The 12,097-nt window shown below is 44.5% G+C and overlaps 1 protein-coding gene across 1 annotated transcript; it reads right to left on the bottom strand.

Annotated features, from left to right (window-relative positions):
- Positions 1 to 3,343: 3,343 nt before the first annotated feature.
- Positions 3,344 to 10,925, bottom strand: sncgb (synuclein, gamma b (breast cancer-specific protein 1); the record flags this gene model as incomplete). The annotated part of the gene is made up of 5 exons (XM_080517055.1): positions 3,344 to 3,424; positions 4,261 to 4,278; positions 5,265 to 5,392; positions 6,163 to 6,200; positions 10,801 to 10,925. 5 exons carry the CDS (start codon positions 10,923 to 10,925, stop codon positions 3,344 to 3,346), a joined length of 390 nt encoding a protein of 129 aa, XP_080373181.1.
- Between the last annotated feature and the right edge of the window lie 1,172 nt (positions 10,926 to 12,097).

Below are 12,097 nucleotides of genomic sequence, written 5' to 3'. Positions count from 1 at the left end.
CACATACAGTGCGTACAGACACACACTCTGATGGGCGCAGACGCAGCAAAAAGGCGGCGTGATGCCGAGTGGCTGGACGAGGGGAGCAACTGATTGATGGGCGAGAGCTTCAGACTAGTTGGTGTGGAATAAAAGTTGTTCTGGTAAAACGACCACAGATCTGATTTCAAGCTACGCAAAGCACCCAAACCTCAATCTACACACTAGGTTGACAGATTCCAGAAATTATTTTTTAAAATGTTTTCTCATCTATACCTCCATCTATCTGATTCGTATCATCGGCGTAGAAAGTTTCTTAAAATTTGGCACACGCTGCACTCGCTCTCACTCGAAGATGAACTGGTCAGATTTTGGTGGCCAAAGGTTTGAAAGTTCAGCATCTCCGTGACCTTTTGCTCGCAGGGTCTGAGGGGAGGTCTTGAGAGAGTGGCTTTAAATTTGGCACAGATGTTCACATGTAGGATTAAAACTTTCGTCGCTGACGTTCCTAAATCGACTGGAAGTTTGCTGGTGGGTTGAGATGTGCAATAGGGAGGTGGCGTTTGGAGTTTTGGTATTTTAATTGCAGAAACCTGGACAACTACAGCGAGCTGACCACTGTCCTGAATCACAGTCTCTCTCGATGGCATGCAGACCAGTTTCACAAAGACAAATAAGAAGCTACACTAATACAAGAGGAGATTGTGATTCCGCCGAAAAGTCTTTTAGTTCATGTTTCCTTTGAGTACCTTTTATATTTAGTCATCTCATAAGTTAGTTTTGTTTTGCTTTAAACTCCTGTAACTCTTCTACTGTTGCTCAGGATCATGTTTCATATTTGAAAAAATAAATTTGGTCACTTGGGCTCTTTCCTGGTGAATGTGACCTGTTTGTCAGCACATGACTTTTGGTTTAAGTTTAAGATTTTTTTTTTTCCACTCTTGATGAAAGTTCAAAGGACGAGTCACGTCGGATAAATTGGATTTCGTGGAGTTCATTTTTTTTTAATCTCTCCACTCGCTGCTGTGTGATCTCTCATCCAGTTCTGTTAGAAATATTTCACGTCAAAGAGTGATTTGAATCGTCTCCTGCTTTCTCATGCGTCACACGTACACATTCGAGGCTGAGCTAAATGAGCGCCGTCTCCTCCTCCCCCGCCGATCTAACCCGGTTTCTAATCGCTGAAGTGACACACACACACACACACACACGGCAAAGCCATACAAAGCTACACAGAACGGCTGCTACTCTACGGTCCACAACACGTGACGAGTCATTCCACACATCTGTTCATGCAGTCTACTGCAGCTAACTAGTGCACACGTAACAACAATATCTGTCCTCGACACGCAGTTCGCTGCGCAAGCCTCTGGAGATTTACTTTATACATCAGCAGCTACGCATGCACACGCATATACAAGCTAAGAAGGACAACACAGGCACGCTGACTGCAGCCCACACACACTCTCACGCCCTGCCTTAGTCATACAAAGAGGGGGGGTGGGGAAACTGGATTTGACTTTCCTCGTTCTTCTCACCCGATTGCCCAGGGTGTGCGTCTGGCAGGCATTTGTATGTGAGTGTTTCATGCGTGTGTCAAATGAAGGTGTGTGTCTTTTTTTTTTTTTTTTATGTTTGTGTGAATGTGTGTGTTTGTGCGTGAGCTTTCCCTACGGTTCGGGTAACAACACTGGGGTTCATATCAGGACAACACTGACACACAGATGCAGCGGGGCTACGACGGGCAGTGGAGGAGAAGCTACAGGCTGCAGAAAATTAGAAGAGAGAGGACGAGGGGAGAGGGGGGGTGGGGTGGAAGGGGAGGGGGGGGTGTAACTGGGGTGGAGGGGCAGAGGTCGGGGTCGGTGGGGGCTGAGGTGCGGCATCCGGAAGAGTCTGTTGTTGTTGATTTTGGTTCTGTAAAGTCACAAAAAATATGTTGAACATCTGGAGTCTGGTACAGCGAGGCTTGGGTGGGGGCGGGGGAGGACAGAAGGGTCCTGAAGAGGACTAATACCCCTGAAAGACAGGAAAAAAAACAAAACTGAATCAGGTTCAGAGGAAGATTCTTAGCTATGATTAAACAACACTGGAGTATGATATACTACTGTAAATATAGAAATACGACAACATTTCTACAACATTACAGCAAAACTGTCACTCGACTGTAATTATTTTAAAAAATATCTTCAGATTGTTATCGTTTGCAAGCTGAAAACCTGAGAGTGTTGAGAAACACTTCCACTGATCCTTAGGTAATAGGAAGGACAAAGTCATTGCAATGGCAAAAGTCGTGCAAAATGTAAACACAACTCAACACTTAAGTGAATGTCCGACTCCAGCAGTGATTTTACATTTTACTTTCCATCTAAGAGAAACATGCATATCAGTGACGTGCGGTGAGGTTCGTGGCTGGTGAGGAACTGACTCCTCTGGACACAGAGTTACAATGTAAGAACTGAAAAGAGCGTCTGATTTCACTATTTATCCAACAGCATGCAACTGGTAATGCTTCATATCCCATCAGCATTCCTCTTTCAATCACACCAAGGCAAACATGAACACAGGAACGTAGTTGTCCTACAAAGAAAGGGTCTTTTATAGAGAATGATAGAGCACCCTTTTTGTGTCTAGGCAATTCATATTTACTGTAAACAATTAAAATTATATTATGTAATTTTGACCTTCAGTAAAAAAAAAAAAAATGTAACTTGAAATTCTGGTGCTTTAATCAAACTTTTAATAAAAGTTGACTATCAAAATAAGAAAAAAATATATTTTCGGCCAAAAGTTTAGTTATCACATACTACATTTTTTGCTACGAACTCCTATAGTATAAAAAAAATAAATTCAGTTCACCTTGAGGTGAGGCTGGGTACCTGTGTGCCTCACTGGCCTGACTTTATTGTGCTTTATTGTTACGATCAGCGAGAAAAATTATCCCGCACATACATTAAATACATGACACAGACTGTAGAGAGTCATGCTGTATAACAAATATTCCTGCAAAGTTCACATTGTTGATATGCCGAGGAACAGAGATGGGCAGCGTCATGTGACCCAGTTTGTATTGGATCACAGTCAGACATGAGGCACAGCTTCCCACTGCCTCACCCGGGTTATCTGCCCTGGATTTGATCGCCAAATACTCAAACTCTGCCATTTTTACTTAATAAAATGTCAAAAATGTGTAGAGTTATACTGAAAATGCATCTTTAACACAAATCAGTGGGAAATATTAATATAATATAATTTTTTTTTTTTTTTCCCCCCTGATCGCACGTCACTGATGCATATTAATGGTGTCGCTCAGCCTGAAGCATCATTCATCATCTGATCCAACTGAGCTGCTGCTCATGAATCATCAACTCGTCTTTCGCTGGACGGAGGCCTGCTTCCTCACCTCTCCTCCCTCCCCGCCCTGCTCCATCCCTCCATACTCTCCCTGCAAGAAGAAAAGACCAGAATGAGGGGAAAAAAACGACAGGGCAAAGACAGGTGCAGACATCTAGCTTTGTTTTGATGAGAGTATGAGGGGAATGTAGGGAGGAGGGCCACAAGCAGCACTGACTGCCTTACTTTCATTTTGAGTCAGCTGTGGTGACGTAAAGCAGATAAATAATCCATCAACCATGCACACCAGAGCTTATCATGCTTAAAAGTTCCAAGGGTGGGGTGTCAGATAGTAGATTATTATAGGGTGTAATTATGAAACCTTAACCTGCCAGACTTCTGCTGCATGTACACACACAGCTACACCGTGCAAGAAGCTGTTTTGGTGCATGCCTTGAATATATTCACAGCCTTTGTCTCATATGCAGGAGAGGGCTGAGGGCTTGTCAGTGCCTTCATTTCACATAAGGGAGGTTCACGGTTAGAAATGGAGAGTTTTAGCATGAGGTTGTTCTAAATCGCACACCAAGTGGTTGTCAGCGAGGAAAATGTTTGCAATGTCAAGGGTGGACAGTCCTGGGACATGTTGTGAAGTGTTTTTACACATTTAGTCTTTTTGATTCGTGATCCAAGCTTTGATGCAAAGAGCAGGAATATGACAACTTAAATTCACATTTTCCCAAACTGACTCTCACTTAGTTTTTCATCTTCTACTAGCTAAATAACACACATGTGGTTTATCACAGAATTATTGGATTCAATTGTGTATGTCTACATGACAAACTAGGTTTTATCATGCAGACTATATCCCCTTTCTGCCCCCCCCCCCCCCCCCCCCCCAAGGATGACCTATGACCCCCGCACTGCTCTGCCCCCCCCCACAGGCACCTCGTATACAGGCTCCTCCTATCAGGGAAGCACAAACAAGACAACAAGACATGACAAAAAGTGAGAGGAGCAACGCAACACAATGACAAAACACATGGCAACAGCGTTGCCGCGGTAACACAACACAAGTCACAAACACTGTAAGGCACAAACACACAAATGTCAGATGAAAATCATCGAACATCCGACCAAGAGTTTGAGCACATGAGAGCAGGAGGAAGGCTGATCGTTTGGAACTAATTCTGTATTCACTCTTTTTTAAGGTTGATTGAAATCAGTCTCGACTTAATAATGAATCACATAATCACATAAGAATATTGGGAATTTTAAACTTGTAGTCATTGACTTGGTGGAATTGGGAGTGAAAGTCAGCAAAAATGGCCCCTGAATATCATTGCCTCGATCGATGATCATTAAATAACGCTATGAATTTAGGAGTAAACACTAGGAAAGCTAATCATTAATGATCCGACACCAACATAATTTTATTATAAATCCTTTTCTCATTCTCGATCTTGCATTATTGAGAAATGACTCCATTATATATTGAATTTAAAGACATGTGTTGTAATAGAGAGGTGGTGAGGACAGAGGTGTGTTTGGTGGATGCAAGTCAAATAATGTATTACTGATGAGTAAACGATCACTTAAAATCATCTGCATGTGTCTGTTTGTGTAAAGAGATGTGGTTACCAGTGTTTCCAGAGTTTTAATGAGTATAGTTGTCTTATACAAAGGTAAGCAGCAATTTTAGGCAATTTCCTGTCAGAGTTTATGACATAATCATGATCTCGTCGGTCTTCACATGTATATGGGTGGAGGACAACACGCCAAATTCAGTCCAGAACCACAAAGTCACCTTTTGTAATCACTGAATTATGTAATGCTCACTGGAAAATTGGTTGAGGAGAAATAGCTCCGTCTATTGATTCGTTGTTCATCATCAGGATGACTTGATGTCTCACAGTTACAGCTGGTGACTCGGGGTCTTGGCTTTCACCCACCTGGTTGATGATGCCGGCGGATGCGGCGACGTTCTCGACTCCCTCCCCGGTCGCCTGCGACACTTCGTTGGCCCCGGCGACTGCCGTGTCCCCGACGATGTTGGCCTGATCCACAGTCCTGTTGGCCACTGAGACCGGAGGAGGGTTGGTGATTAAACACACAGATACCAGGGCAACATACAATATTCCAATCATTAGTAATGAATTCCTGAAAAAAAAACCCGTAATGTTCTTTAAAAGCATATTTATTTCAGAAAAAAATAAGTAAATCAAACGTATCCATGGTCAGTATCATAAATTCACCAATTGAATGAGCCACAGAAAGAAAGAAGCCAATTCTGCAGAGAACACCTTCAAAACCAAACTGCTTTGGCAACCTAATGAAAAATCATGCACACCAGGAATACAATCGGAAACTCTTGGGGGAATTTGTGATGAAAGTCGCTGATCTGAATCCAACAGAAAACCATTGGGGAAAAAAAAAAATCCATTCCAGAAGAGCATCAGCTCTGGAGATTGGCCAAAATGCACTGGGCTGGGATTCCTCAGGAGACGCGTGAGACTCGCTGAAAGCTGGAGAAAAAAAAAATAGCTACAGGCTATAATCCAGCAGAAAGGATACACACTGCCAGCATTACAGGGGTTGGTCATTTTGATAGTTTTATGAATTGATTTACCTCCAGCGTTCAACGCAAACTACTGAAATACTATCAGCAAAGTATATGAATGCTTTGATCCTGTTGAATTATGAAATCAGATGTTGGTTTTGCAGACGTTTACACACAGAAGAGAGAGCAAACAGCCTGAAGATGTGCACACATCAGTTTTTCTAATCCGGGCTTCATGCAATATAAGCACTGATGTTACAAACATGGCAGAAACATGCAGCTTTTCTTACCTGTATTTACTGAAGACACAACTCCCTCCTTTGTCTTACTGCCTGCAGAACAAAGACATTGATTAGAACCACATGTTATTCAAGGGATTCACAAATTGCTTCACCAAACAATTGAGAAGGACATTAAGTGGTTAATCCAGGAGCAAGGTTACAGTCAGTGGTTTTCATTCATCAGTGAATAAAATGGTGTTCCCTGCAGTGTAATGGTGCTTGTAAATATGAATTAATTATTGATGCTGAAAAACAAAGTGAATAGACTTGCTGTATTATTGCTGCAAACCACGAAATGAAAGTGTTTCGCCACATACAAATTATTGCATTGCGTAATAACGTGACATTTCTAAGTTGCTCGTATCCATTTGCTCATATTTCAGAGTAAAGTCAGCAGCCTCCTTCGCTGTTTCTAAAATTACATTTTAAAGACCTACTTTTACTCTCAGCCATTTCATTGTGACAGATGTGCTCGCAGTATTTTTTTTTTTTTTTTTTCTCCAAATCTGCTTGGATTGTTTAATTTAGCGTCATCTTTCCCTTTCCGCCTTAAAAACTCCACGTTTGACATTTAGGAGCTTTGAAAAGCTCTGCTGACTTCAAGCATTTCTGCTGTGGAAAACATCCCGTGAGCAGCAGCAGCGCATCTCTGCGTGTCCCTTCCTGCTCCCTGCACTCATTACAGTACGATCCCAAGCAGATTAAATGGTGGTTATATAATAATCTGCCGGAGTGAGGAAAGAAGGGGGAGGGAGGGATATCAGCTCCAACAAATAATTTCAAAAGAAAAAAAAAAACCCTGCAGTCTGAAAATGGTAGAAAATGAGGAGAGAATGTTAAAAAGCTGCAGAAAGACGCCCGTCTGCGCGGGCTGGGACTGTGCTCTGTTTGCACTGTCACACTGATGCAGATGCTGCCATTTACAGCAGCCTGCACCCCCCCCACCCCCACCCCCCATCCTCGCAGCCTCCTGCTTCCCTTCATCACTCTGCACGCTCTCCGTGGTACACGAGCCACGTGCCTGAGTACCCAGCAGTACTGCAGCACAGCCTAACACACACACACACACACACACACACACATGCACACGCATTACGTTAGATTAATCCAGACCAAAGCGTAACTGTGAAATACTATGCATCATGGCGGAAACATTTTTATGAACACTCCCTCATACAATATCAAGGATGTGTCCACATGGTGACATTTATTCCTATGGGTCGTTAACCTGCATGAGAAACACGTAAAGGACACTAAACAGAACCCAATCAGCCATAAAGCCATATCGTCCACTTTAAATAAATGCAAACTGATGGTGGGGGTCCTGAAGGTAAGTTTGATCCTACAAGTGTGATTAAAGACAGACCACAAACATACACTTCCTGCTGAAGTAATGCAATTTCCTCACCCTATATTTTAACCTTAACTCCTACAGTTTGCCTCCACAAAGTAGTTCAGACCTCCGCTGGTCTGATTGTAAGCATTTGGCTCCACTGTAATGTTTTTGGGCAAATCAGAGACATGTGGAGGTTCCACAGCTTTCACAAGGAGAACAAGTTTGCAACAAATATTGTATTAAATCGAAGGAGACGCCGCCTCCTCCCCCGCCATCAACATCACTGCTCTCCCTGGATATTTGCATTTGCACCTGGTTAGAATCCGCCTGCCACAGCCAGTAGCTGTGAGAGACTGTTAAACTTGTAAGTCAACCCCGATTAAGGTGTAAATCATTAACAGGAGATGAACGGATGTAAAAGAAGCTCAACAAAAGGTGACATAGGACACAGGGTGACGTCACAAGAATGGGAAGAAATCAAATGCTAAAAAATACAATGAAATCCCAATAATAAATACACATCCTGATCAAAAGCTTACCTGAATTAATGAAGATTGCATGGATTACGGCGTTTGAATGCTTTTCCTATTATGACATCATGTATTAAAAGCGCAGCAATATGGCTTTAGTCATTTCTGTCAAGAGGGGGATTTGTACTCTTGCAGCCCTTGATGAGATGAAAGCTTTTATATGCCCCACGTTTAGGGGGGAGAAAATTAATGCAGTTCTTTATGTGCTTTGTGAAACATTCGCGATATACATGCAGAGTATATGCAGAGACACACGTGCTGCATTTACATTCCAGCGTAGAGGATATCATCCAGTTGAGAGAATGTAAAATGAGCTTTCTGATGAATGAATGAGGACTTATTTTAATAGAGGTTGTAAAGGTAACAGAATGAATAAAGAAGTGATGATGGATCTTCTCTTTTAAAATCACTACCATTACAGTACCAATGTAAAGCGCTTTTGGGCGACCTGCCTTAATGGTGCAAAGATCTGGCGATTCGCTGCCTAACTCTAAATGTAACTGTATCCGTATCCGTAGCTGCATACATGTCTAATCCTAACCTTAACTATAACCGTAACCATAACATTACAGTAACCCTAACCCTAACCCTAGCTGGTTGGGTGATCAGCCAATATGTGCACTAAGTAAATACCCATTATTCGCCCATCACCCAAGAAACGCCAGACACAAATAAAATCAACACTTATTCTCATATTAGTCTTTTTTTTTCTTCATTTCAATGAACATTTTAAAGATGTTGTTGACCTTAATGTTCCAAATATTCATTCACAAGCACAGGCCTGATAAAATGTTAGTATATTACTATGATAAATAAAATGAACTGGCTCAACCAATGCGCTAAACAAGAGTCAGGAGTTGTTCTGTGGAAGCTTGTGTAAAGTGAACCGTGGGGAATTTCCGGTTTAATCACAGGACACGTCTGTCCAGGTCTAGACCGTGCGGGAAAGCCGGTGTGCAGACATTGACACTGTGTAGCCACCTTCACATGCTGACGTATGCAGCCTGCTGCAGGCGGCTACAGCAGTTCATCAGGGGGATCGACCCTCTTCGCTCCAGTGATCACGCCCGCGCCCCCTCTTTTCCTCCTCTCTCCTGTGATCTACGTCTCCACTTCCCGCTTCCTCCTCTCGCTTCACTTGTGACTCATGCAGTGAGCCTGTGACCAGCTTTTGCTCTCACCGCCATCTGGGTTTCATTTTCCCACTGACTCCTCATCCCTCCATCACGACATGTCACCTGTCGTACACCCCCCACCCCACCCCCTCCTCCCCAGTGCACTCACACAGGAGCCACGAGACCCAGAGCTCAAAGCCTTTTTATGACATAACTCCCCTCCCTTCGCTCAGTGAAACCTCATTTCTCTCTCTGTGTATTTATTCCTCTGCCATCCCTCTATTCTCCCATCTTTTTTTATGCACTGGGTGGGGGTGGCGAGGGTGGGTGGGTGGGTGGGGTGGTGGGTGGAGGGGGTGTTAGTCATCAAAGCAGCTCTCACTGGCCGGCAAATCCTGCTGCTGCTGCAACGCCACAAAATCTTGCACACACACATGCATGTTCCCGCACACACGCAAACACACACACACACACACACACACACACACACACACACACACACACACACACACACACACACACACACACACACACACACACACACACACACACGTACAGTGTGTGCGTGCATCAAAATGAGAAGGAGGGTAAAAAGGCTGGTGGGGTTGAAGGGTGGTGGATGTTGGTGAGTGGAGGTGGTGGAGAGCAAATTGCTGCAGTGCTCAAGTAATCTTTGCCCTGTCTGCCCCCCGCCCCCCCATCCTCCACTCTCCTGCACGCACATTAATTTTGCATCTTTTTCTCACTTTTAAATATATATGTATATATCATTTCATTTTTAATTATATTGCTGGTGAGCATTTGAAGGGATGGACTGCAGACGATTCCTCTGCTCCACTGACTCCTCACCCGCCCTCCTGGCCCTTTGGCACCCCACCCCCACCCCCACCCCCACCCCCATCTACACTCCTTCTCAGGTGGTTGAACAGCCTGGCATTCGGGGTAACCTTGAAATGTGACGCAGTTCCTGTTTGAGCTCAAATAAACGCCCAGGTCCCAGCCACAGCATCGTGACATTGCTGAGCTGCTGAAGTAAAACGGTTATTTCAAATTCTTATTTTGTTGTATGTAATACATGTATATATATATATTTGCTCTTTCATTGTGTCCACAAATATATGTAGAAATGGGGCCTAAGGTACAGTGACTGTGCTGTGTCGAACCAATACTCGGACATCCGCCTGCAAACTGCTTCACGAAACACAGTACGTGATATGAAGAAGGCAACCGAAACGCAAGGCGAAATCCTACAGTATGTCCTTCCCTCCTCTCCTTTACGCTCTCCTCTTCCGCCATTTTTTTCTGCTCCAGTTACTGCACCGCATCCCAATGAGAGTTTTCTCCATCTTCGTCCCCATCGTGAGAGGGGGGGGGGGGATTCTCTCTATCCCACCCTCAGCCCTGCACCAGTCCTGCAGTGGTATTCTGCCACCACTCACTCCATCTTCCCCTTCCATCCCATCTTCTTGCCACCCTCCTCTTCCTCCTCTCCCTCTCCCCCTCACTTTTCAACAAGACCACAGACACCCATGGGACACCACTTGAAACTGTGCACAAACACGCACCTGAAATTAGAACGTGCCCGTCCACAGAATGAGAGCCTCTCCCCTGAAAAAAACCCCCAGAGAGTCGTCTCCTCGCCTTCCCGCAGACAGGTGGTGATCACATACCTACATACATCACCCCCTCCTTGGTCTTGGCGGCTGCCTCCTCCATGCCGGCTTTGGTCTTCTCTGCAGCGGCCACCACTCCCTCCTTGGCCATGGAGAACCCCTTCATCAGTACATCCATCTTGGGCGATGAGACGGCTGGGCTCCCCTGCTCCAAACGGGCCTTGCTGGTGCTTGCAGAGAGTGTGCAGAAGAGACGATGTGGGACGTCAGGATGTGTGCGTAAGTGTGTGTGTGTGTGTGTATGTGTGTGTGTGTGTGTGTGTGTGTGTGAGTGTCCTGGCCGGTGGCTCCTCCTCCCTTCGGTGCTACAACAGCGGGCTGAGAGGAACGCACAGCAGGGCTACAGCACGCAGACTGAGAGAGTGAGAGGGGGGAGGAAACAGCCGGTACGCACGAGATGCAGGGAAGAGGAAGGAGGAGGAGGAGGAGGAGAGATGGCTGGATGCTGCAGCATTTTCAAGTCATGCAGCAGCCCCGCCCCTCCAGCATCCCTCCACTCTCATCCATCTTCCTTCCGATGGCGCTCACTGATTCCCAGGCTTTGCATATTTTGATTGGCGTGTTACTGTGGACACTCCTTTTCAGCTGCTGAGATTGTGAGATTGGTTACATAATTGACAGCGCTTCGGCGCTGGAGGCAAAGATTGAGAGAGGATTTCTTCTCTCATCATATGCCTTGTGTGATTTTTGTAATGAAATCTGTAATCTCGTCTGACGACTTCAGCCAAACAAGCCTCTCCCTCCACAATTTTCTCATTCAGAACAATTCTCCCCCCCGAAGTGTACTTCCTGGATATTCGTTTGATTAGAGTATATTTATGTACATTACTCACATGCAGCTATGGCTTCACTGATGTGAAGGCAGACCATCATTCCCATTTGTGCAGAGCCTGTGTGAGGTGACTATAATTAAATGGAGGGACATAAAGAGAGCACCTGCAGCCATTTTAATTGTTGAGCGAGGATAGAAAATGCTTTGTCATCTGCACCTGGATGAGTCACAACCACCCCCTCTTCCTCCTTGCGCCCCCCCCCCCTTCTTTCTCTTTGCAGATGTGCCAACTCAGCAGCAGAGACTATATGTGTGTGTGTGTGTGTGTGTGTGTGTGTGTGTGTGTGTGTGTGTGTGTGTGTGTGTGTGTGTGTGTGTGTGTGTATATATATATATGACACAGATTATGACACAGATTAGCAGATATCAGATTTTTTTTATTTTTTTTTATTTTGGCACTGTGCATTTTTTCCCCTTCTGAACTGTTGCAAAGAGAATTAAATGGAAATCAAAGAAAA

This window comes from Blennius ocellaris (assembly GCF_963422515.1).
Source record: "Blennius ocellaris genome assembly, chromosome: 21".
In the NCBI taxonomy this organism is placed as follows: domain Eukaryota; kingdom Metazoa; phylum Chordata; class Actinopteri; order Blenniiformes; family Blenniidae; genus Blennius; species Blennius ocellaris.
The sequence above is the reverse complement of the archived record's forward strand: the minus strand, read 5'-3'. Positions and strand labels throughout refer to the sequence as shown.